Source organism: Pelodiscus sinensis, chromosome 3 (genome assembly GCF_049634645.1).
Source record: "Pelodiscus sinensis isolate JC-2024 chromosome 3, ASM4963464v1, whole genome shotgun sequence".
In the NCBI taxonomy this organism is placed as follows: Eukaryota; Metazoa; Chordata; order Testudines; family Trionychidae; genus Pelodiscus; species Pelodiscus sinensis.
The window spans coordinates 166,720,279-166,747,840 of NC_134713.1; the positions used below are offsets into that span (position 1 = coordinate 166,720,279).

Consider the following 27,562-nt stretch of genomic DNA (forward strand, 5'->3'; position numbering starts at 1 on the left):
GGAACAGTAATATGCATTGAATAAACTTTTTTTAGTTATAAAAAACAAAGATTCTGACTATTAAATGAATAACTGGGATCTTTCAGGTACCCCAAAAGGAAGATTTGGATATAGCATGAAACACTTAAACTTATGATCAATTTTTAATTAAAATATCAACCAAAAAAACCTTCATACCAAAACAGTATTTGTTTTTCTTAGACTAAGGAAGTTGTATGAGAATCAGGGTCTTTTCCACCTAACTCCAGCTCCCCGTCCCCCCCCCCCAAAATATGTACCAGTTCCTACTTACATACTTAAGAACAAACCTACAGTCCAGTCCCTATCTTGTAGGTAACCCGGGGACTGCCTGTAGTTATGCCAAAGTTTATTTATTTGGACTGAAACTTTCCATGCATTGTCTGTCTCGGAAAAAAAGTTTTAACAAAACTGTGTCATTTGTTTTGGAAAACAGTGTTACAGGAAAATATTTTCTCCTTGTTAAAAAATATTAGTTTCTTTGGTAAGCATTAGTACCTCCTACATTACACAATCTTTTGTTCCCAGAACACCTCCCTCCATCCTTGTGGAATAAATAGTATGTATTCATGTAATTAAAGATTGTATCACAATCTTGCATATACACAAGGAGCTCAAAAGTATTCAAACAACCATAATTCTAGCATTTTATAGCTTTTGAGCGCTTGGTTTTTTAATGTTAACATTCTTTTGCTAGTTTTCTGAATCTCATTTTAGTTATAATATTAATATGTTTCCTAAACCATGGACTAGAATAGGGGTCAGCAACCCCCGGCATGCGTGCCACAAGTGGCACACAAGCTGATTTTTAATGGCATATGGGGCAGAAGCTCAGCCCTGCCCTCTCCCCCTGTATGCGAGGAGCCAATGCTGCAGCTCCAGCCTCAGCCACGCAGCTACAGGATGGAGCACCAGCTCTAGCTTTCTGCTGGGGGAGAGGGGGAGGAAGAGGTACACCTGTGCATCCCTGGGGCTGCCTCCTGCTTTGGGGAGGGTGCCGGGTGTGGGCTGTGTGCAGAAATGGGGAGCCCCTTCCCCAGTGCCCCACTGCATTGGTCCAGGCTAGAGTCAGCTCTGGGCAGCCCCAGGTTCTGTCTGCCCTAGCCCTGGAGCCACAGCCTGCAGGCAAAAAGGTGGGCAGGGAGGAGACTCTGCCCCCCTGCCATTCCTCTCCCCAGTGCTGTTCCCAAGGGGCTGCACGTCCCAGTGCTGATACCCTGCCAGTGAGTGTGCTGAGGCTGCAGGGATATGGGGACGGCTGGGGGTGAAGGAGGATGCCGGGGCAGTATGGGTGGGGACAAAGGTTGCACTGAGGGGCATGGGCAAAGCAGGAGATCGGGGGGGGGAGGGTGGAGGCTGAAGCAGGGGGAAGATGTGAGGGGGGGAGGATAAAATTTTACTTTGCAGAAGCTGCACTTTCCCTTACTCCCTGCTACTTTGTCCCCCCTCCCCCAAAAAACCCCAACTACTACTAGCTATTTGGCTGTCACCTTTTCTGCATTACTCTCCCAGCCCACTCCCTCTCATAACCCCACTCCACACCGTCTCCTGCTGCCAAACTCCTTTCCAAATCCTGCCCTCTTTTACCCCCTCCTGCACCCCACCTCCCACCCAGATACTGCATCCCTATCCCACTCACTGGCAGCCCTGTCCTGCACATTGAGCCTCTCATTTTTGTTCCCACCCCAGAACCTAAGGGGGTCCACAAAATCCACTAACTCTGGAACTCCAGAAAAGTAAATCTGGCCTATGGGAATCCCTGAACCTCAATCCTTCCTGTCTCTTCCTCTAACCCCATGAGGGCTAAAATGCTAGAAGAATGAGGTGTTGTCTCAGTTGGGGGCCACGTCAATGAGCCTGGGATTTTTGGGAGGAGTGTTTTTTCTTGTCACTTGTGTGGTCCCCAACTGATTTTTTCTGTGGGTCAGTGACCCCTAAACCCAAAAAAGGTTCCCTACCCCTGCCATAAATAAACAAAGCATTTAAACCTTTTGTGTCAGACATAATTTTTAATTTTATTTAAAATGAAGTTTGAGTGGGTTGCGCCCACGAAAGCTCAGGATATCATCTACATGTTTTGTTAGTTTTTAAGGTGCTACTAGTCTATTTGTTGTTTGTTTTTTCCTGTTACAGACTAACTTGACTATGCCTCTGAGGATAAGAAAGTTAAAACACTTAATCTGTTTAATAGTTCAAATTAAACCCAGCTGCAGCACTAGCAAAATGACTCAGGTGTAATTAATGGTGAGTTTCCATTAGCAACTGATAGTCCACAGAAAGGTTTGCAATCACCCAGGTGGTCCATGAGCCTTGCAGGAGAGAGCCCCTTCCCCGCACAGCCCAGGGCAATACTCCTGGACTTAGAAGGATGATAAAAACCCATAAGATACTATTGTAAGTTAGATGGATTTATGTACAGGTAAATCATGTTTACTGTATATATTTTTTCAGTATCATTGCCTCTAAGTCTCTTGCCCCTGCTTTTACTTGTCCCGCTCCCCCTGAATGCTACAATGTACAACAGCAATTTAAATTAGATACAACCTCAGGACAAGAATATTATTTTTCTTTGAAGCTCCATACACACAAGACTGCTGAATAAATAAAATGCTTTCAGACATTGCACCCAAGCATTTCACATTTGATAATTATAAAGGGGGGGTGGGGAAAAAAGCTAAAATTGTTAATAGTCTCTGTAGTATCTGCATATTCTTTTAGGTCTTGGGTTTATGGTAGTAAATGTGTTGGTGAGTCTTTTGAAGATTAAAAATGTGAATTATTTACATGAAATCTAATCTGTTTCTCAAGATCTAGGTTGCATCTAATAAGATGAGTTTTCCTATGCTCTATGAAACACTAAAACAATGGAATTGTAGAATTTGAGGAATATAGATGCTCAAACGTATTGCTTCCTTAAATTTAGTTCACCCTTCTTCCAGAGTCAGAAAAAAATCTGAAATCAGAACCAATAAGTATTTCCCTACTCTCTCTTCCCTGATGCAAAATCTCTTGCTATGTGGCAGAAGTCATCAACAACTCTCAAGCCTGCACTTCAGCTAGAGTGGAGTTCCATTAACACCACTGAGGATCTAAGAGTCTGAAATGGAAATTGTCCTTGGAGGAATCCAGATCTTTGGGCCAGGCATTTTATAGAAGCAAAAGAAAAATTAGATGATACCTTTTCCATCTCTGAATCACCTAGGAAAAACAAAAATGTTTTGTTACTTGAAAATATCTTTAATATCACTCTTCATGAGTCATTTCGGAGGGGTTCATCTTTTGCTTCCATTGATCTTATCTGCACTACTACTTCAAATGTGTTGTACTTCTAAGGACTCTTTTTTTTTTTGTCTTGAGTTTTGATAAAATGACTGTGTTGCTCCCTTTTGCATCCAGCTGTGTTTTAAAAAAACTAATTGAGGTTAATATATGGACTTACTTTCAAATCTTCTTTCACCTTTTTATTCCAGTTCCTCAGATTTCTACATGTTGCACGCACAAACGGTAAAAATAAATGTTTCCATTCCCAGTGGGATTCTTCTCTGGCCATTGACAGCAATGCCACTGTCTGGGGAAATCATTAACCAAACACAGGAAAAACTTTCGTGAGAGTGCTAAATTCTTCATACAGTATCTGCTTCTCAGCTTTAGACCACCAGCACAGCACCCTTGCAGAATTGCTGAAGGAGCTGCTTCTTCAGAAGCTGTTCTAACTAGCTTGTAGTGTCAGAGAGGAATTATTGAAGTAATGTTCAATGTTTTTAGATAGCAAATGCTACTTGGGGGGCTTTTAATATATTAAAAATAAAACTAAATTCTTCTGTTTAAAAAATGAAAGATTCCACTTCTAGTGTATATTTCTGCCTCCAAACTAACAGTTTATTCATAATCTTCCAGTAAATCAAGGCTAACAGGAGCTTACTGTGCTTATTAGAAAATAGGAAAAGACATCAAAATTGTGGGGCAGAGATTCATGTTTTTTAGAAAATCATTCTGTTCAGAGAGATACAGCACACAGCTAATAAAATAAATTCTGTTGAAAATTTCAACGTATAATACATAGCTTTATATAAGTCTCTTTAAGAGGCTTGAATTGTACAAATACTCTCATATCTTCTGACCTAGTTAAATCTCATGCACTGAGATTTTTTAGTATTTTTGGGAAGGATACTTTTTCTGCAGTGCATAAGTCATACTAGCACATGAAGAAATGCTTGAAAATGGGCTAGTCAACAAAATTCAAGACTTGACAAGTGAACTATTTTGGGTTAGTACATCATAAAAAAAAAAAAGTTCTAGTGGGCAGAATCAACAGATTCCTAGTGAAATTGTAGTAGTAAATTGATTTAAACACAGAACTGTGACATGTATTATATTGTGAATAGACTTTAAGATGCAAATTGCCAACTAGTTTTGGATGATTTTAATCTACTATAAAAACAATGAAAATATTTCTAGATTTGAGAGATTACAATCCTTTTTCATCCCAATTGCTTTTTGTATGAATCTACATCATAACATGAACATGAAACTCAATTTTGTGTTGGGCATAAAAGTATTGGGAAAAGATTTTACTTGTTTCATAGCAGTGTAATTTAGCTTTTTTAAAATATAGATGGTGAAAGAAAGATTCTCAGTATCTGTCACCAGAAATTTAAATCCTTATATTAATGTTCAGACCCAATGAGAAGATTTCTCACAGCTTGGATGACAGTGGGAATAAAAATAAAATGTGTGGCTACATGCTTAAATATATTTAAAGCATTCATGTGCTTATGTACTAGCATTCATGTGCGTATGATATTAAAACTTTTCTCAGGTTTAATATCAGGCCCTTTAAACTGATACCTTTTGAAACATTTCAAATTTTAATTGGCTGCTGCTAATACAAAAATGGATTAGATGATACTGAACTGTAGGCTTTTTATAATGTACTTCAGTATGCTGGGTACTGTACCTAGTGGAAACAATAAAATTAGAACATAACTTTTGCTTGTTCCCTTAGTAAGAAATTGCAGTCTCAAGGGTTGTTTCTCTTCTCTCTCTGAGCCAGATTCCCTTTTTTCATCCTATTATGACTTCCTTTGTTTGCTTGCTTGTTTTTATTCTGAAGTATGCTTGGAGGGTGCTGGTTCCTGTGTCTCTTGAACTTTTAGATTGTGTCATTTGAAAGGTAATTTTTTATTCATGTTCTAGTAAGGTTTCACTTTTGTCAGAAGGTGGTGGTTGTTCCCTATGGGTAATATACAAGGAAGCTGCTATTCCCAAACATAAAAAATGTGGGAATAATAGCTTATCAATATAATGTTGAATGATTTGGTCTCTGAGCTGTTGCCCAGAAAGGTGGCAGTCATCCCATCATGAATAGACTGATGATGGACATAACTTCCTATGGAAAGCTAAACCTACACAGCACCTTCCATAGGGCATCAATAATTAGACTGATGAATGACACGAACAGTTCCTAGTGTTGCTCTCTGCAAGTCACTTGTGCCTTAGGATGTCCTGACGCCATCAGGGAGGAGTTCTACAGCAAGGGAAAGAAGTTGGTTTAGCAGGATCTGGACAAGGAGCTTCCTGGCAATGGAGAGGAGAGGCAATACTTCTGTAGTTCACTTACAAAGATTTGTCCCTTTTCTTGACTATTGTTACAACATTGACATTCTAAAAGTCAGGTGGAATTGCTTCACAGGTCCAGATTTTGTCAAGGAGTTGGCAAAGTTTGTGCCTGCACATTGTTCCACCAGCTTTCAAAACCACAACTAGGATGACATCTGGGCTTGGCGCCTTAGGTTTTTTTATTGTCTATTTGGTGTCATGCTGGGCTTCCTCAGAAGATGGGGGATCCAGCAAGGTGTTCCATCGCTGAGTGTTGTGGAATAGACTCACCATGCATTTATTGTACTGAAGCTGTCAAGAACTATGAAAAAGTTGAAGGTTTGAAAATTTCTCTCCATTTTCTGAAGATAGGGTAACTAAAATGAGGTCAGAGTTTCTACTTGTTCCTTTTTGTCTCACTCTAATTTGCTGTTACGAGCAAGAGAACTACTCTGTCTGCTTCATAGGTTTCATTGCAGCATCTTTAGTCACCCTAGCTTCACTTCTAAAAGCCTTCAGTTGTCCAGCTATACTGAAAGGAAGACCAGAGACATTTGATATGGGTTTTAATCAGACTTCAACTTTATTATTAGATGTCTGTGACTACTTGGCAGATGAAAATGTTCGCTGCAGGTAGCCTCATATTTATTCTAAAATTACCCAGTGGGCTTCCACCAGCCCTCCTTTTTACACCCATTTTCTCCCAGCCAATCCATTGCTGGGACCTTACCATCCACCTTCCCCCCCTCCTTTTAGGAGGATTCAGGTGTTTAGGAGGCCTTGGAATAAATTTTTCCTTTACCACCAAATTGTAAGTACCTGGTAGGGAAGGTATACAGTGCCTGGATAAAGGGATTGGAAATGGGCTTTAAAAAGGAGTTGTTTGTTTAATGAATGGAATGGGATTTGGGGAAGGGTGGGAGAACTCCTATGCACAAAATAAATCAGTGAATTTTCGTAGTATTTTAATAATTAGTTTAGAAAACAGTTACCTGAAATCTAAACAGCCTTTTCCACTCAAGGTATGTAAAACCAGGTGTAAGGCTGTATGGAAGCACACAGCCAAGCCTTAAAAAGCATTCTACATTTTTTATAAAACATGGCCCTAATGGGAAAAAACATGTTTTGCTAACTTAATACATGAACTTATTCTACACTTGCAAAATCAGGAGTAAACTGAAGTATTTTTACTATTGCTTGGATTTCCAACAGGAAAAAAATTTAGGAAAATGGTTTTGTTAGCCTTACAAATTCTGTATTTGGCTTGTAAGTTGTTTGATGTTGACCCTCTTGAATGCAGAACATTTCTTAAAGGAGCAAAGAGCAAAATAAAAGGTGATATTTTAAGCTGAAAAAAGTATAATATGAAACCTGAGAGAGCATAATATGCATGAACCTTAAATTATAAGAGAATATAACTTGAGTAGTTTTAACTGGGAATGGGGTATAGCCATTAAGCATAATTGGTATTTTAATAAACTTTATGCAAGGTTCCAGCACTAGGATTCTGTGTGTTTAGTTGGCTGTGTTGTAGAATGTTTTCTTCTAGATGTGCTGTTTAAAAGTGGCAAGAGATAAGCCACAAATATGGACTATCGTGCAAGCCTTAGAGATTTAGTTAATCTGACCTAGATGTTCTTTTGATGATTGAGACCTGCTGTATGTGAAAACACTTCTCAATTTCAAAATGAAACATAAGAATATCTGTGATATAACTCAGCTGTCCTTGTAGTGACAGACACATCAATCATTGCTGAACAGGAAAGGATTTACTATATAAAGTTTGCAGCTTTGGAGCATTTAGATCATTGGTATTGAAATCAGCAATGATATTGGAAGTTGTAACTGAATGCAGCATTTGCATTTTGCCATGTCACAAAGAGGATTAACTACAGATGAAAGTAACATACTTTTTTTCTTTTTAATTTTCAAGAGCTTGTATAAGATGTTAATTCTTATTGATTTAGTTTTCAGTGTATTTTACATGAAACTGCTTAGTGGATGTTAAAATTAGAAAAGCACTGAACAGAGGTATATAAGCCCCAGTAATTGTTGCTGTAACAACATAGTTTCATTGTATTACAATACGTTTCCTAACTTTGTATACTGAAGCCTATACAAGAGATCACTGTTTTGGCATAACCTTCTTGCCTTGGGACTGACCTATAGTATCACCCAACATGTTGAGAACAATATAAGACTACCTCTGTTGAGCAACTCATTTTAATCATCCTTGTAAATAGTCACATTAAACAGTTCGCATTATTGGTGGGGCAAGAAACATTGCCTACTAAGGTTGCTTCTGACCCCCTTTTTTTCTCGTTGTTTATGACTTTGTTATACATTTTTAGTCTGACATTTGTCTTACCAGTTGTTGTCTTTGAACAGTATTTGAGGCTCTGTGCAATGGAATGGGAGTTTTACATTAGTCAGAGGGGACATGTGCTGTTTGTCTTTGTGAAAGTCTGTCCAAATTGAGCCAAATTATAAGTCTTTGCGCAGTGTCAGAAAGACGTCTTTGATTTTAGTAGCTAACTACTGTGAAACTCTGTGAAAATTGTGTCCACATAAGACATGTTTTGTTTTGAGGCTGAACAGGACTTTCCCTGCGATTGTGGCTCTGGGCTGCTGCAGGCTGTTTTGGGGCTGTGCCCCTGAAGTGAGAGGAAAGAGTGTCCCTCCCCCCTTCAAAGGAACTTCTTGATTCATATGTGGAGTGGAGATCATGGTCGATTGGTGCCACTGGGGTTGGGGGAGGCAGGACCCACCCACAGCCCTGCCCCCTCTGGTGAGGGCACCCCCCCACTACTGGGAGGAGAGGAGCAGCACGCCGAACATGCGTCCCTCGCCCTCCGCCCCCACGAGGAGGGGAAGAGCACGCACACACTCCAGCATCCCTGGAGCCATGGGGAGGGAGGCAGCCATGCAGCCTGAGCCTCCCCAGTCCTTGAGAGCAGTGTGGAGGGAGGTGGACGTGGCCTGAGCCTCCTCACCCTGGGGAGCAGTGTGGAGGGAGGTAATCACATGGCTCCAGCTTCCCTGCCCCGGGAGCAGTGGGGAGTGAGGCTGCAGCATGGCCCAAACCACCCTGAGCCCGGGAAGGGTGGGCAATCTGGAGCAGCAACACTCTGCTCCCAGAATGCCTATAATAGGTATTCTGGGGGGTAGCGTGTGGGTGGGTTCAGGCTGGTGATTTGGGAAGGCAGAGCCACTGGATGCCCGTGGTGGACAGGGAGTTGGGTGAGCATGGGGAAACAGGGACAAGGAGCAATGCATGGAAGGGTGGGAGAACTGACGGAGGGAGGAGAGAAGGAATCTAGGACCAGTGTGGAGATTGGGATTGGCTAGGCAAGGAGACTGGGATTTAAGAAGCAGTGAGGTTGGGGGGAAGAAGTTAGGTGGGGAGAGGAGACTGATCTGATAATGAGCTGAGGTGCAGGGGAAGAATTGAAATTGGCTGGAGATAGAAACTGGGACAGAGAGCTATGGGATGGTGAAGCCAGAATACTGAGATTGGATGAAGAGCCCAATAATGAAGATGGGTATTAGGAGTCACTGGGAGCAAAGAAAGTAGGTGGGAGGGGCAGGCAAATACCTGAGACATACTTGCTGCCTAAATGTTCCATTTCCCCAGAATGATTGTTCTTCATGAAAGATTCTCTTATCCTGCTATCAGTTATTCAAGAACATAACCAGGGATCGACAAACAATACAATCTACTCGCCCGTGGCGAGTAGATTTCAGCCGCACGCCCCGTTCATTTGCGGCGCACGCATGCGCACTGCAGCTCTTGCACATGTGCAGTACGGGGCTGGCGAGCAGTTTTCACTGCTGTTCGTCAAGCCCTGAACATAACAATGGCCATACTGGGTCAGACCAAAGGTCGGTCTAGCCCAGTATCTTTTCTTCTGACTAGCTAGTGCCAGGTGCCCCAAAGGGAGTGAACAGAACAGGTAATTATCAAGTGATCCATCCCCCATCACTCATTCCCAGCTTCTGGCAAACAGAGGCTAGGGACCCCACACTTGCTCATTCTGACTAATAGTCACTGATGGACCTATCCTCCATGAATTTATCTAGTTCTTTTTTCAACCTTGTTATGTTCTTGAACTTTGCAACATCCTCTGACAAAGAATTCCATGTATCGACTGAGTTGTGTGAAGAAGTACTTGCATTGATTTGTGTTAAGCCTGCTCCCTATTTCATTTTATGACCCCTAGTTATTATGTTATGACAAAACATAAATGACACTTGTCAATTTTCTCTATCCAAGTCATGATTTTATTAACCTATATTATATCCCCCTTTCATCATCTTTTTCAAGCTGAAAAGTCCCACTGTTCTTAATCTATCCTCCTATAGCAGCATACCCCTAAACATTTTGTTGCCCTTTTCTGAACCTTTTCCAATTCCAAAATGTCTATAGAGGTAAGCCTGCCTGAGGTTCATGGTGAATCTTCAACTTTTCCAATGCACGACTCACTAGTGCTCCCCAAGTCTTTTAAAAAAGAAAATCTGAGGTAGCAGTTCGCCTTTGATGGCAAGGAGTCCTCATCTATTCTAGTGGTTAACGGCAGTGCGATCCACAAAGGAAACTCAGGAATCAACATTAGCCCCTTCTATTCCTCTCGTTTCTCAGGGTGAGTACTGAATATTGAAAAATAGACTTGGCACCCTGCAAGGTCTTTGGAGTTCATCAGAGCACACATCAAAGCGACTTCTATATGTGCATACCTGCCCACCTTATCTGCGACGCCACCGGAAGACCCAGCCCACCACCCCACCTTTCCCGGATGCCTTATCCTGTCTACCTTCAGCCTGGCACCTGCTGCAGCCCAAGATGGGTGCCGGGCAGCTCCAGGGCTGGTGGGATTTGAACCCACCACCAGTCTACTGGTCCAAATTGCTTCAGTGACATTCATCCGCAGTCTCGGCCAGAGCTGTCCTTGACTTCCTTGGCTACACAGCAATGTATATTTGTCTCAGCATTTGTTTGCCTGTGCTTCTGCTTTCTACAATTATGGCTGCAACCGGCCCGTATACACCATTCCCACCATGTCACCAGAGGTCATCACTTTCCTTTGATGGTGGACAGACCTGCGTTAAGTCTGTTCTAGAATGCTTTTCCTCCCATCCTTATCAAGCATGGCAAACCTGATATACTCCTTGCTTGATGACTGGGAGCATTCATGGAAGATTGTGTGATAGAAGGAACTTGAATCACTTGAGAAGCAAGAATGCACATCAGTGTTCTGGAACTTTGGGCAATACTCAAGACATGCTGTGTGTTTTTGCTGTTGATCTATTCTTGTCATGTTCTCCATGTCAGACTACACTGCTATGGTGTTTTACATAAACAGGCAAGGAGGCATAGATTCTCCATTGCTGTGCGCATGTACCTCTCAAAATGATAGATTGTATACATTGTACCCAGGCTTCTCGGTTAATCATTTAAATGACTGTACGCTAACATCCCTAATAGGCTGGAAACCAAATAATAAGAGCAGGTGCCAGACACCAAGATACCCCCTGCTTACAACCAGAATAACTGCTGGAAACATGTAAGACTGTACAGGGGGCGGGATCGTGCCCAAGCTGGGATGCGGCCTAGTTGGTGAGAGAACATAATTAAAGCTACTGTTAGGGTAAGAAATTGCATGCAACAAGTTTCTAAGGGTATGTCTGCACTTGCACCCTCTTTTGAGAGAGGGATGAAAATGCAGACAAGCGAAATTGCAAATGAAGCGCGGATTTGAATTTCTTGTGCTTCATTTGCATAATCGTGGACCGTTCTATTTTGAACACTGTGTAGATGTGGTTATTTCAGGAGAAAACCCTTCTTCTGAAATAGTCCTTATTCCTCATACAACAAGGTTTACTGATTATTTCAGAAGAAGGTTTTCTCCCGAAATAACCACGCCTGCACAGCGTTTGTTATTTCGAAACAGGCTGTTTCAAAATAGCGGCAGTCTGCGATTATGCAAATGAAGATTCCTGTTGGATGTGTGTTGAAAATTCTGTAGATTCCTGTTGAGTGTGTGTTGAAAATGGTGTCAGGAAAAAAGTTGCATGGCATGCTCAGAGTTTTCTGTTAGTTGTATTTCCATTATGGACCCTTTTTCTTTAAATATTAAATGCACTTTGAGAATGAAAATCAAGGCAGGCTTGTGGTCTTTGAAACACATCATTCCTGAACTTTGTGATTTTTTTTAAAATGCATCTTTGTTTCAAAATACCATTTTTTTCACTACAGGTTGAAACTCTCTCAACTGGGACTCTCTGATCCGGCAACATCTGTGGTCCAGTAGGACCACAGATTTTGCCGGACCAGAGAGACCCAGTGAAGGGACAGAGGCAGGAACCCTGTGGGGACCGGGAACCCAGCCAGGCTGGTTGCAGGATGGCCAATGGGCTGAGAGCCCTGCCATGGGAGTCTGGCTGAGCACGTGACAGAGAGATCGGAATGCTGGTGGGCTCCAGTGGGGCAGCGATCTGCCGCAGTGGAGCCAGGAGCCCCAGTGGCAGGACCGCGGGGCCGCCACAGCAGGTCTGGCAGGGCCAGGAGCCCCACCAGTCGAGACTGTTGGGGCCAGGAGTTCTGGCAGTGGGGACGGTGCTGCTCTGGTAGAGCTAGCATGGTTGGGAACCCCAGTGGTTGAGCAGCACTCTGTGGCAGGGGGTCAGGGTGAGAGTCCATGCAGCGGGATTGTGGGCTGCCAGGGTTGGTGCTGCCGTGGCTAGGCTGGCGGGGTCAGGAGCACTGGTGGCAGGGCAGTGGTTTGCTGTGGTGAAGCTGAGAGTCCCAGTAGCTGGGACTGTAGGCTGCTGTGTCAGGGCAGCAGGGCTGGTTGTATGTAGGGAGTCCACTGGGAGGTCAGGCAAGAAGCAGAGCTGGACTGGGGCTGGGTGGAGGTGGGGCAAAAATGACCTCCCTTGGTTTGGCAAAATCCATCTTCTGAGACCACTGATGTCCCGAGGGTGCCAGATTATGGGGTCCAACCTGTATTACCTACTCAAATGGCTCCCTAATGTCAGAGATTATTTAGGGGGGGGGAACCACATTCAATCAAAGAACCAGCATAGAAATTTTAAATCCAGAAGTTTTGTTGAATTGAAATGTTCATATTTAGAATCAAATATGGTTATTATTTCAGTAGTCACCAGTGCAGCCTTTGCATTTCTAAAGTCACTTAGGATTAGGGATGTAAAGGACTAGTTGACTATCTGATAAACAACTGCTTATCAAATAGTTAACAGGCTAGTCAGCTAGTCACTTTCCAACCCCCCCCCCACACACACACACACTCTGCTCCCTCTATCAGAAGGAGGCAGCAAGAGGTTGGGGTGGGGAAGGGAGAGGAGAGGGTACTTCAAAGTGGCAGCGCCATGTGGAGCCTCTGCCGGATGCTGGGCTCCATGCATTACTGCCACTTTGAAAGGTTGCGTGCAGCCCGGGACTAACTGGGGTGTCCCTGGTCTGCACGAGGAGTTTCAAAGCGTCAGCAATGCGTGGAGCCCGGGATCAGCTGGGGACTCCTCCACTGACCCTGGGCTCTGTGCAGTGCTGTTGCTTTGAAATGCCGCAGGGAGCCCGGCGTCAGGCTCCTCGTGGCATTTCAAAGCAGCAGCACCACTCGGAGCCCAGCATTGGCAGGGGAGTCCCCAGCTGATCCTGGGCTCCATGGAATGCTTCTGCTTTGAGATGCCACGAGGAGCCTGATGCCGGGCTTCCCACAGCATTTCAAAATGGCAGCACTGCACAGAGCCTGAGGCCAGTGAAGGAATCCCCAGCTGATCCCGGGCTCTACACAGCGCTTCTGCCTTTGAAGTGTGAACCCTAGGGCTGTTGCTACACTTCAAGGGAGAAGGTTCCCTGTCAACTAATCGAATAGTCAATGCAAAATGCATTGACTATTCGATTAGTAAATTACTCACAATTTAACATCCCTACTTAGGCATTAACTATCCTATTACACCTGATTGCGTGTAGGGCAGCAATGAGGGTTCTCCATATTCCATTAGGATACATGTTGTTTAATTAAGAATGAAGTCGGTTAGCTTAGAATTGTGAGAACTAATTCTTCCATTAATAAAAATCAATACTTGTATTAATTAACAACAGTTACTTTTCCATTTTAAGAAAACACTTTTAAGTTAATTAACATTTTTGTTTGTGTGGAAATACTGTTTTGCAGACTCCAGGCTTGAGAGCTCGTCCTGGAAGGTTGCAGTGGTTTGCTGAGAAGTGTATTGCGAATAACCAGGTACATCTGTTGCATCATGTCTCATCTATTTGTGATTAATACGTCTATGGTAATACCAAGTATTTTATGCATATCACAGTTTACGTAAACAGAATGGTAATTATGTAAATTGATACTTAATATTTAGTGAAAAACTATATATAGTCTTATAATATTTACATTCCCAAACTTTTGGAGTGAATGTGTGTATTTACATATCCGTGAACTACACTTGTGATTATACATATGAAAATTAGATGAGCCATAGTATGATATAGATATTGCGTGTGTGTATATGAATGACTTTTTTTCTTTCTTCCTCCCCTCCCCCAAAGATGGACATTTTAGAAAATATGGTGGAAATGACTGAAAAACTATTTGAGTGTGATAGAGATCAGATGTACTACTACATCCTACAGTTATGCAGTAAGTTAACCAAAAATATTTTTTGCTCTATTATAGATTATTTTTGGGAATTTTAATTTTTAATAGTATTTGAAAAAAAGTGAACTGTGTTATGGGATCAGATTGTTTTTTACCTTGTTTTGAATTTTTCAGGTAACCAATTAAAATTGTATTTCTCAGTAGAGCCATCTTTAGTGTTGATAGTAATGATGTATAGCACAGCTCTTGATGGGAGTTTTCTGACTTGGGTATGCTTTGCTCACTACCAACTCTGTGTAGGCTACTAAGACAAACATTGCACTTTTGCCATCACTTCCTTTTCTGCAATTCAGAAACTTCCTTTGGTGGTGAACCTGATCTTTTGTCACAGATCATTGAGACATTTTTCCTAGCTTGTGAGGTGGTCAGAAAAGTGACCTTTGGCTCTTCTGTCACAGAACCATTTGCTTTGTTGGATCTCCTTATTTATCCATAGGAAATACTAATGTTGCCATGTTTCAGAATCTCTGTTTATACTTCATTTGTCTGATATTGCATCCAGAGATAGACAAAGATAGAACCCATAAAAGTTAGCTTGTTGGCTTTTAAATTTTTCAGTTTACTTGATTTTAAAAAATAGGATAAAGCATTTAAGAAGTGGCTTAGGTTTTATTTGTCATAGTTTCCATGTATTTGTAACATATGCCAACATTTTACCAAAAACTCATTAGTTGCTATGACCATGATTTGTGCTTTTGGATGAATGTTTTGATTTGGGAAGCCTTTTCGGATGGGGGGAATGGTTTAAAATATAGAATTATTTATAACAACGAAGTGTCTGGTGGCACTTAAAGGCTAACATATTTATTAGGGTATTAAAGCATAAGCTTTTGTGAGCTTCAACTCACTTCCTCAGATGCTGAAGAGAGAGAGAAAGAAGAGGGTGGGGGGAAAGGATACAGAGATGGGAGTTTGCTTCTGATCACTTAATTTTGGTGCCACTTTCTGTAGTAGAGATTTTATTCCAGTTTTCTTTTTATTACACCTCACATCTCCAGATTGCCATTTAGAAATTGTAACTGGGGGAGATCCATTCTACTCACATAGAGCTGGTTCACTTTCTGTATGGGTGTGTTGTGGAGGGAAGATATACAGTTCACTACCGCAAGCTAGTTAGGTTTGCTGTAGAAATCTGCTTGCTGGTGGTTTTCATCCATGATCCTAATACCCCAGAAATCAGTGACCTTTTCAAACCAAAGAGCCAAACTACATCAAAATTCAAAACAAGTGGCCAACAAAGAGCCGTATAAGTGCCCATTTACATGACTGAAAAAATAGAACGTAATATTATTGATAATTGACATGTTTAATTTATGCTATTATCAATCATGTCACATGTTTTGTCATGAAATGCCATTCTAAATTGAATTTTTTTGTTTGAGGACAGTCTCTCACTACAAATGAGATAGTGTGGACATCCTGACCTATCCACAAATGCATACAAATCTGTCCACTCCTTTTGAATATTTCAGTACTTGTCATCTCTGCTTTCTCTTCACCATTTTTCCTGTTGGGGTCACAGAATAGTACACCATCACGAAAGATTTCTCAACCAATCAAATTATTGAATATGCACGACCTTCAATGAGTGGAGAGTATGGATGGTTGTTAAAAGGTACAGCTTTAAAGGGAGGTGTGAAAGGAACTTAAATTTCTTACAGGACAGTACCTAACACAACCTACCCCCTTGCGGTCATATAGCGGGAAGAGAGGGAAATGTGTGATATAATAGTGAAAGTTACGTGTGAGGGAGGAGTGTGTGTGGGGCAGAGGGCTCAGGGCAAAGGGTTGGATTGTGGGGGTGCTAGTTCACGCACTTAGGTACTTGAGAGTTTTATCTGCCAAAGTTTGGACTCCAGGTACCTGCAAGGGTAGATGGGAAAATGGGATTTTGAAGGTTTGTAGTATCCTAATCTTTCTTTAGTTTCTGAGGTTGGCATTTCACATGTTATGTGAAGTTCTGAGCCAGTTTTCAGGATATAGGGCATTCAGCAGGCCATCCCAGAATCTTTCATAAACTTCCTGAGTGCATGTTTCCTGTACCTGCACACTTGCTGTACACACGGTCATTGTGATTTCCTTTAATAAAGGCAGTTTATGACTATGAAGGACTTCTCTGTCCATATTAAAAATATATAGGAATGCTTTTTTCATCAGCAACTAGAGGATACATGTGTAGTTTTAATATTTGATGGTCCATTAATCCAGTCAATTTGATGATAGAAAAAAATATTTGCAAACCCGTATTCTTGCTACAACTAGTTATAAAACGTAGTAGGGATGTGAACCACTAGTTGACTATCCGATAAGCAAATGCTTATCGATCAGGGAGAGGTGGGGATGCTACAAAGCAGCAGTGCCGCATGGAGCCCAGGGTCTGCCGCTTTGAAACTTCATGTGGAGCCTGACGCCAGGCTCCCCACAACATTTCAAAGCAGCAGCGTCACATGGAGCATGAGGTCAGCTGGGGACTCAGAGTCCCCTGCTGACCCCAAGCTCCATGCTGCACTGACACTTTGAAATGCCGTGGGGAGCACTGGGCCAGCTAAGGGGACTGCTTTAGTCTCCTGCTGGCCCTGTGATCCCTGCAGCGCTTTTGCTTTTTAAGTGTAGCAACAGCCCTGGAGGGCTGTTGCTACACTTCAAAGGCGGAGGCGCCCTTATCAACTCATCGAATAGTCGATGCAAATTGCATCAACTATTCGATTAGCCAGTTAATCTAAATTTAACATCCCTAAAATGTAGCGCATATAATTTCTTAATTTATCCTGAAATAACAGATTTTCAGGAATGACTGATCTTTTAACATGGATTTTATTATTTAATGCAGGAAAGATTATCAATGCCAGAAATTATGCCACATATTTCCAAAAATGCTGCTCGTTCTGGTTATCTGGAAGCTTTGGATACTTGTATTTTACGTTCTAGAGATTAGATACTGAACAGTGTGTTTGTGTATTACAGAGCTGATAAAAAATATTTGTCACACACAAATTGTGCAAGGGAAAAGCTTGAACTAGTGGGTGTTCACTCTACGCCTCCCCCCAAAGAATGTAAACTACATCTTAGGTCCATATGGTAAGGAAAACTTAGCCCAGAGCAATCCACTGACTTGAACATGCAAGCATCTGAGAAGATACCCACAAAATATCCTTTCTTTAGTAGAATTAGAGTTGGTGAGTTATTTCTCTAATTAAGTAGTGCTCTTTCTAGCTACTATTAGAAAACCACCTTCTGACATTATGTAGCAAGAAAGTAGGATGTTTCCTATCCTGATTAAACTTCTGGCAAGCAAAAGATATGAATAATGCAACAGAAAAATGTTAAAAGCTTATTGTACATATTTCCTCCATTCCTTTAATACCTTTCATTTTCTCAGCAGCTTCAAAAAGCTTCAAAACCAATCTATATCTGTATCTCCATTCTAGCTTTATAAATGCTGGTTCACCATAATAAAGCAACTGGTCTTAAAAAATAATCTTGCTTCAAGAGGAGGTAGTTCTCCTACATCTCAACAAGCAAACTGTCCCCCTCCAACAGTTACTCAGTCTGACAGAATATCTGCTGAGAGGAGAAATCTTAACAGATATAATTTATCAAACTCTGTCACACAAATTCTTCAGTCAGCAAGAAATGGCGCAACAAATTCCATCTACTCAAATAAATGGAAAAGGTTTGCAGCTTTCTGTCACCATAGAAGACAAAAACCATGCACTTGTCTGCTTTCAACAATTTAAGACCAGGTATCAGAACTGTTCCACACAGGAGTATGATTGAGAGTTCTCATAGAATACCTAAGCCGTAATTATGTATCTGCTTTCAATTTTAAGTACATCTAAATTAGTAGCCCTCAATTTTATCTAAACTGGGTATAAAAAAAATCTTTTAATTATGTAGAAATAACAATTGACAAAACTGTTGAAAGCAGATTTCTTAAACCTCTATCTTAAATCTGAAATAATCTAGCCCATATATCTATTATCAGTTTTTGATCTTTTTAAACTTTAGGAAACGGTTGCAAACTTAAGTAAAGATTTCTTGTGCTGCATAGTTCCTTTGTAATGGAATCAGTCATTAAAAGCTAGTATCACTTTTTTAATACAGTTTATTATCATTGCAGAAGTTTGAGAATGCTCTACTAGCTGACATTTTCATTCTGATTGTGAACCATGGTTTGCACTTCTGAATCATTTTTGGAGCCTGAAGAGTGTATCCCTAATTTAGGTTGGGAGAGAGTTTCCTTTTATAAACTCAATTTGATCCCCTCTGACTTTCTGGAAAAAAGAAAATGTACATTCTACCTGAAATTTACCTTCTTTGTTCTCTAACCAAAGAAAATGTTGAGAGTACATTTTGTGAATAAAGAGAATATACCTGCTTGCTGACTTACAGCAGGGTATCTTCTCCCCTCTGATCAGAAGGGAACCCTATGAAGAAGACCAGAGGCAAACTAGCACATGGAGAGCAGTGAATTGGCTAACCCCAGCAAATTCAACCATATTTGTATTATGTGCTACGTGTGGCCCTATTGGGGTACACCATCTCACATCTCCAAGAGCCAGTCCTAGTACCACTAATCTAGGAAGAACATAGTAAAAACAGCCATGCTGAGTCAGACCAGAGGTCCATCTAGCCCAGTATCCTGTCTTCCAACAGTAGCCAATGCCAGATGCTCCATAGGGAGTGAACAGAGCAGGTAATAATCAAGTGTCCCTCTCCTGTCATCCCTTTCCAGCCTCTGACAAACCGAGGCTAGGGACACCATTCCTACCCATCCTGGCTAATAAGTATTGATGGACCTATCCTCCATGAATTTATCTAGCTCATTTTTTAACCCTGTTAGTCCTGATCTTTACAAAATCCTCTGGCAAGCTGTTCCACAGGTTGTGTGCTGCATGAAGAGATACTTCCTTTTGTTTGTTTTGGTTTTTTTAAACCTGATACCTATTAGTTTCATTTGGTGACCCCTAGTTCTTACATTATAGAAACAAGTAAAATTTTTACTTATTTACTTTCTCCATACCTGTTATGATTTTTATAGACCACTATCATATCCATCCTTAGTCTCCTCTTTTCTAAACTGAAATGTCCCCATCTTTTTAATCTCTCTTCATATGACTTCTGTGCCAAATCCCCAGTCATTTTTGTTGCCCTTTTCTGAATCTTGTCCAGTGTCAAGATACTTTTCCTGAGATGAGGCAATCACATCTGTACATAATACTCAAGATGTGGGCATACCATGGATTTATACAGAGGCAGGAAGATATTCTGTCCTATCCTCTATCCCTTTTTTAATGATTCCTTACATTCTGTTTGCTTTTTTGACTGCTGCTGAACATTGAGTAAATGTTTTCAGAGAACCAAAAACTGCCTTTTGGTGACAAAACAATGAAAACGTTTACACTGCAGTGTGACTTGTGAAAAACACTCAGCTTTGGTGACACAAATCTTCTAGCACCGTGAGAGACTTTTGTCTTTTCTCCTCCCTTTGTCATCAAAGAACCATTGTAGACTCTGCTGTTGTTTTGTCAAGAGAACCAGCTTCTGCCAATATCCCACAATGCCTACCCTGATGACTGTGCTCAGTGTTTTGTGATCTCTGCTGCTTTGCTGTCATACACCCCCACCTCTTTCAAAGCTCTGGGAAGTGTATTATAGCTGAATGAGTTGCTCTGCTTGGGAAACAAAGAGAAAATAATTGGAATGCTTCTGTTCTGCTCTGCTAGGAAAACAGCAGCAGGCAGACTGCTGCTGCAGGGGGAAGGCTGGAGAGATTGTGTTATGCTGCTTCGACATTCCTCAGCATGCATAGCTCACAGAACTACGAGGTAATCCCAAGAAGCACTGGGATCAGCTTTGTCTTCCCACAATAATGCACTATAGGATGCTTACTCACATTGCTTTGCTCTATGCTTGCACTCTGCAGACAGAATGTGACCATGAAATGTCAACAGTGGAAGACAGTAAAAACTATTTGAGTGGTTTTCACTTTTGGCGACTTATGCATGTTGACAGCACTTTTGTCACCAAGCCTTCCCAGTAAAGACACAGCTTAAATTTATTCCTTTGTGATCAAATAAAAAAATCCAAAGAAAGAAGAGAAGAAATGTATGGCTGCAGGCTCTCGGGTCTCCCTTCTGCATCTAGTAGCCTATGCAGACTCCCTTTCAAGGATATCTATCTATCTATCTATCTATCTATCTATCTATCTATCTATCTATCTATCTATCTATCTATCTATCTATCTATCTATCTATCTATCTATCTATCTATCTATCTATCTATCTATCTATCTATCTATCTATCTATCTAATCACAAACATATTCAAAGCTTAAATGATTCTGTGACCACCCTAAAATCCCTTGGGTTGCACATCCTAGCTTGTATAAGGAAGCATTTTAAGCCCCAGTCATTGCCCTGTTTCTACCAGCCTCAGCCACAGTAGGACAACAGCAAGAGGCAGGGCAGGAGGTTTTAAAAAGATGCAGGGCAGGAGGTTTCCCATTATCATTGGCCCTGGGCCTAGCCCTTCCAGACAATTATCAGACCTTTGAAGGGTATACTTGAGGATAGCACAGTTTCTGGATCCACCTTCCCCAAATAGTGTGGAGCAGTTACCACATTTCTGTCTGGGGTGGGCCCATATCACTGCAGTGCTATGCATGATAGGACTGGGATACAGCTTGTAATTCAATTCTTCCCTTCCTTACCACGCTTCAGGAACTCTTCTCACAAACAACTTCTTATCCAGGAGGTGCAAACATATCTGTTATTTGGAAACAGTAGTGGGGGTTCCTCCAGTGCTAAGGGGCAAGGAGGTTCTATTTCTGCTACTTCCTAATGCCAACCATCAACAATAGTCTCAGATCCATCCAGAACCTGTGAAACCTCAAAAATTAATGAAGAAACTGCAATTCCGTATAATCTCCTTGGCCTCAGTTATGCCCCACCAGGTTCCAGGGGACCGGTATGGCATCCTTGACTTGAAGGACACTTACTTTCATATCACAGCCTTCCAAGGTCACAAGAAATGTCTCTGATTCATTTTGAACCAGATACGCTACCAATTTACTATGCTGCCATTCAACCTATTGTCAACCCCTTGGCTATTTATAAAGCACATGTCAGTTGTCATGACCATCCTGAAGAAGCAAAGGGTCAGGTTTATTTTCACCTTGATGACTGCCTGATCAAGGCACAGGTGAGAAGTTAAATCTGTTGATAAAACTGACATACTCAGCAGTTCAAAGATAAAACTACAGGGGCAGTTCTTGACTTGGTCTAAACCAGAGCCTTCTTTCCACGCCTTAGGACAGGAGTGGTCAACCAGTTACAGACGAAGAGCCAAAATACTGGTGGATAGAGTGTGAAGAGCCATGTATTATATATTTATTTTATATATCTATATAGAGAAAGATAGATATAGTACATAAAATGTAGTGATAAAAATAACATTACAGGACATTTTGGACAAAAACCAATAAAAAAAGTCTCTAGTCACTTAAGAAAATCATGGCCAATCCATAGATCTTCAGAGAACTTGACAAGGAACAAACATCAAATTTTAAAAAACCCTTTAAAAATACAGTAATATTCTCACAGTTTAAAAAAAAAAAAAGCATCTCCACTATGTATTTTAAATGTAACACTACTGCCCTATTATATCCTGTGAGTTTTTTACAATAAACTGAACTGAGAAGTAAATTAGCAAAATTTTAAGTGCCTGTCCCAGACTGCAAATATGAGAGGTTCAAAAACAATAAGGGAGAGACTCGTATCTCAGAACAGTTGCTTCAACCTGGCAAACAATAGCCTTTGAATTTTCTTTAAAGAAATACAGTGTAAACCAGATATATGCTGATTCTTTTTTTGTCCTGGAATTTCAATGTGGCATCTGCAGTGGCTGCCTTATTCTGCATCCATGAAGACTTTGAGTTTAAGGTGCTTCAGCATCCCCCTCCCTCAACCCAATCCCCCTCCCCTCTCCCAGAGCCAGGCACACCCCTGCCCCACTCTAACCCAATCTCCCTCCCAACTCTCTCCCCCTCCAAAGCCAAGCACATGCGCGCATACACACCTCACACCCGGCTCTAACCTTATGCCTGGGTCCCGGAGCCACTGCCACCACACGCTTTTCCCTCCAGGCACTGGAACACCGTGCACAGAGTGGCTGGCCATGAGCACACGCTGGGACACTGCGCACAGAGCGGCCTGGCCATGAGCAGGCACTGTGGCACGTTGCGTAGAGCGGCCGGCCTAAGCAGTCTGGGCGTGCAGCTAAGAAGCAGCAGGAGCTGCGGGGTTGTTTTTTTTTGTTTTGTTTTGTTTTTTAAATCAGAGCTGCATGTGGCTCAACAGCTGTGGGATGGCCACCCCTGCCTTACCACATTCATAGAGAGCCTCAGAAACCACCCCATTGTGGCAAGAAACTGTCTACATCTTCTGGAGTGGATGGCCTTATGCACTTATATGGTGCGGCATGCAAGATTGCGACTCCGATCTCTCCAGATTTAACTAGCATCAGTATATCAACAAGGCTAGTATTGCGTGGACGTGATTGTCATGCTTCCCCCTTTGGTAATCAACACTATCCTTTGGTGATGGGACTCAAGAACAGTGGGTTCAGGTATCCCATTCTCAAGGCCACATCTATCAATATTTCTACTCTACTCAACAACTGCACTGGCTCATTTGGAGGTACTCGGAACAGGTGGAATGCCTCGCTAAGCATTCATGCGAGGGAACTCAGAGCAGTGCACCTTGCCTGACAAGTGTTTTGGCTCCATCTAGAAGGCAAGTGCCAGTTGGTTTTTACAGACAACACAATATTTATGTTTTGTATAAACAGGGTAGAGTGCCCTCTTCTCACCTATACCATGCAGCTCTTCACTTGTGGGAATTATGCATAGCTCACTCTATCCAGCTCAAGCCCTCCAATCTTCCCTGGGGGCATCAAACTAATTCACAGAATATCTCAGTGAATCCTCCAATCACAAGTGGTCCTTTTGCCCAGACATCGTGAAGAATGTTTTCCAGAGGTGGGGAGTTCCCTGTATGGATATATTTGTGACCAGGCACCACAGGAAGTCTGCAGTTCTGCTCCTTCCTAAATCACACTCTGGATGTGCTTTCAGACAGGTTTCTTCTCCCTTAGAAGAACCATCTCTTATTCATTCCCTCCCTTTACACTTCTATACAAGGTCCTGCTACGGGTCAAAATAGGAAGGACAAACTTAATCATGAGCTGGCCATATTGACACTGGTTAACCACCCTTCTAGACCCCTCGGTGGAAACACCAATCAGCATGCATTCTTTTCCAGATCTGAATTCCCAGGATCATGGTTGCCCACATCATATGGTCTGGAAGTTCCATGGGACAATACACTGAAGCCAGCATGCTCCGGACTGGTTTGAGAAGCCCTTTCAGGGAAATAGGAAGCCACTCACTAGGGATGCTAGATCTCAATTAATTGAATAATCATGTAACCACACAACTACTCCTGGGGAGCCCCATGCCGCTCTGCAGGGCTGCTTCTGAATCAGAGATAGCAGTGTGGGGTGGCAGGCGGGAGATGGTTTAAACCATGTTTTAAACTACAACCTGGCGAAGGTTCCTGCTCCTCACCCAGTGGCACATTCCACAAAGATACAAGCATCTTCACCTTCATTCTTGGCACATGACCCAATTCAAGACATCTGTAGAGTGGTATTTGGTTCACACTTTTGCATTGAGCTATGCCATCATTCAATAGTCTAGAGATGATGCTGGATTTGGTAGAGTTGTAATACATTCTGCTTTTTAACGAGCCCTCGTCCTAGATCTGCTTGGGAGTCACTTACATTGGAATAGACATGAGCAAGCACCCAAAGAAGAAAAAAGTAACTCACTTTCTATAAGTACTGTTCTTCAGGATGTTTATGTCCAATCCAGCCTCTTACCCTGCCTACCTCTTTGTCAGAGGGAGTTGGCAAGAAGTAACTGAGAAGGCAGTAAGGATCTGTATATTGGCACTTTGAAGGGGTGACTCCATGAGGCACCAGACCACTTGAAGGAAAACTTTCCAGTGGTGGTGCATGAGGCCAATGTACACCTATATTGGAATGCACATAAGCAACATATCTTGAAGAATAGTAGTTACAAAGTTACTCTGAATTATGTAGTTTCCACTCCCAACTCATCGGATGAAGTGCATTTTACCCATGAAGCTCATGATACTATATATTTTTGTTAGTCTCTAAGGTGCCACAGGACTGCTTGTATTTAACAGTTACAAAGGTTAGTAACCATTTTTTCTGGGATTAGTTTAATCTTGTATCTAACCACACTAGTACTAGTGCTGTTATGAGGAAAAGTTTATTTTTATAGCTGCAGAAATCCTTCTGTTCAAGAAAAGTTTTGTTTCCCACAATTGCTGGGAAATCGTTTTCTCATCATTTTGATCTAGTCCTTAGCACTCCTGTGGATGGTTGTGGCATAGATGAACATTTCTGTTGCTCTGATTACTACTCCAGTAAATGGAGTACACACATCAGCTGTAGCCTTTTCATTTCATACATTCAAAGTGCCAAAGCTTTAGGGCTACAAAGATGCTGCAGGTAAAATGTTAAAATCCTGTACTAGTTGGTCTCTTCGCTGCAAAACTATTCACAAAATTCCTTGAGGGCATTTGGGAAAAGTATACATCTGAGGAACATTTGTATAATAAGTTTCTATTACTCTACAGCAGTGTTTCCCCACCAGGGTTCAACGGAATCCTGGGGTTCCACAGACCATCGTCAGGGGTTCTGTGAGAAATCATTGAACAAATAAATACAATTTTTTTTCGTACAATGTAAGCTGACATATAAAAAACAGCTCTTTACAGATACATTTTCTTGACAATAATTTAGCAGTAATTGAATTGCGCTCCCTGCTGTCAACTTTTTCTGGCCAAGCAAACATTTTCATAGGTAGAGGTTCCTCGGGCTATGAAAAATTATTTTAGGGGTTCCTCCATGGGAAAAAGGTTGGGAATCACTGCTCTACAGAATCATTCTCAGTTTACGAAGTTCTTGATTAAGGGCAAGAAAGAGGGTAAGACTTTCAATTCCTGCCTATTTTCTACTATAACAATAACTAAGTTCTACTTATAATTCCCCCCTTTCCCTCCATTTCTGTGGTTAACTAATCATTGCTTCCCTTTAGTAGTAAAGAAGGGGAGACGCTGGTAACAACAACAAATCTCATTCCATCAACAGCTCCTCACCTCATTCAACCAATCCTGGTAGTCTGTAAATTATCAGAATACACATTGATGTTTTTCTTTCAAGGGAGACTTGGTTATAACTTTCTTAAGGTTAATTAATATATTAATGCTAATAATTGGTTGCTGGAGTGTTTCTAAAGCTTTGGAAAAACTCTTCTTGTGTCATATGCTGAAGAGCAGGGCTTAGTTCTGAAACTGCCAGCAACAACATTGACCTGCCTCCAAATTGTGTAAGTTGTGAGGGAGGGTGCTGATTTATTAGTGATGAATGAGAAGAGAAGCTGCTAGCAGAAAATTATAAGGTAAGAAATGTTTCATTCATTAAGTTCAATCACGGCCCACCTTGCAGCAATCAGCATATTTTCCACCTGTTCAGTCTTCTCACATCCCATAGTATCTAGATTCCTGAAAAGATTATTGCATTCTTACTCTCCTATCAAAGCTCATGTAACTTTTCTTCAAGCCACTTTCAAAATGGTGCTTGCACTATCTTACTCTAAAGATAGTTGTCTTAGTTATCATTGCATAGACTATATGTTAATTATCTCCAAGTTCTAACTCCCTCCCTCTCCATAAAATATTCCACAGAGATAAGGTGGTCTGGAGACATCTGAACTTCATTCCTAAAGTGGTCTTGAAATTTCATTGAACCCCAGTCCATTAGTTTACCTCTGTTCTTTTATAAACCTTGTTATGTTCCAGGGAAGAAAGTACACACTCTGAATGTTTTCAAGAGTTTACATTGATAGAGTAAGGGGTTTTATTCTGTTGGCTTACCTCTTCATCGCCATCTTCAGTGTAGCATAAAGTTTATCTCTTTCCTTTGAGAGGGTATTAAAACAGATTATGCAGTATGTCTCTGTCTCCTTCCAAATGGCTGGTATATCTTTTCCTTCCACGTGTTAAGATTTACTCTACTAGAGTACAACTTGGGGTCACTATTTCAGGAGTGTACCCGTATCTGGAAACTAGCCTCCTGACTTTGGATAAGTACTATGGCACCTGACTTTTCAGTTAGATCAAAGACAATTTCAGGAGAGCAATATTACACTGTCTGTTGAGTTAAAGCAAGACTCCTCATTCCCACCTTCCAGACTGGACGCTAATCCATCATGTAGAGTGAGAGCCATTCAAGAAAAGAACATTGCATACTTTATAACAACAGAGGTGATGCCTACACTAACGGCTATGTTACTTACGTAGCTGGAGTCGACATACCTTGATTCAAGTTTCTCTGGTATCCACACAGTGGGAGACACATGGGAGCAAATGCTCCCATCGTCTTCCCTTACTTCTCGCAGGAGCAGCAGTTCTGGCTACCAGCAGGGGTGCCTTCTGAGGTTGATATAGCGGATCTTACTAGATCTGCTAAATCAAACTTCAGAAGATTGATTGAGGCAGTGTCCATCTTCCCAGAAGTGTAAAGATGGGGACAAACAGGATGACAGGACTTGCACAACCCAACATTCTGCTATGCTAGTCTCCCACACGAGGTATATATGTACAAAGGCATCACACATTGCTGACAGCATCTTAGAGCCACAATTTCTCTATAGGTTTTTTTTTTAAGATGTGAGATTTAGAAAAAAGGGATTTTGCATTTGAAAGGGTGTGCTAACATTTTTGTATAGTCACGTAAAAATGCTAGACACTCATTCATTGTTCTGAATGAGAGCAAGTGCACAGGATTATAAAGCGGGTAGAAAACTCTGGATTTTTTTCCTTTTTGAAAATTTAGAACCTCCGAGAGTTGCTTTGGGTCTCTCTAGATATACATGTTGTCTTAAGTAGCTCTTAATTTATTGACATAGCAGTTTCAAAGCTTCTAATTTCCTTTGGAAGAGCTGTTTCTCAAGGAGCTTAAAAATTTCATTTAAAAGATCTTTGAACAAAGTTGTTTTTATTCATTGGAATCTGCACCACATTTTAAATATAGCAAATTCTTCAGATAACAGTAAGTTTTCAGAGAAACAATTAGGCGGCACCCTCAGATCTTGTAGGGGGGTTAAAA

At 41.5% G+C, this 27,562-nt stretch overlaps 1 protein-coding gene across 2 annotated transcripts in view; it reads left to right on the plus strand.

The window, feature by feature from the left end:
- Window positions 1-27,562, plus strand: part of LRPPRC (leucine rich pentatricopeptide repeat containing) — a 163,366-nt gene that overhangs the window by 83,416 nt on the left and 52,388 nt on the right. For both annotated transcript variants that reach the window (XM_075925421.1, XM_075925422.1), the window contains exons 26-27: window positions 13,812-13,880; window positions 14,195-14,285. In XM_075925421.1, coding sequence (XP_075781536.1) covers window positions 13,812-13,880; window positions 14,195-14,285 — 160 coding nt within the window. The remainder of the gene's footprint in view (window positions 1-13,811; window positions 13,881-14,194; window positions 14,286-27,562) is intronic.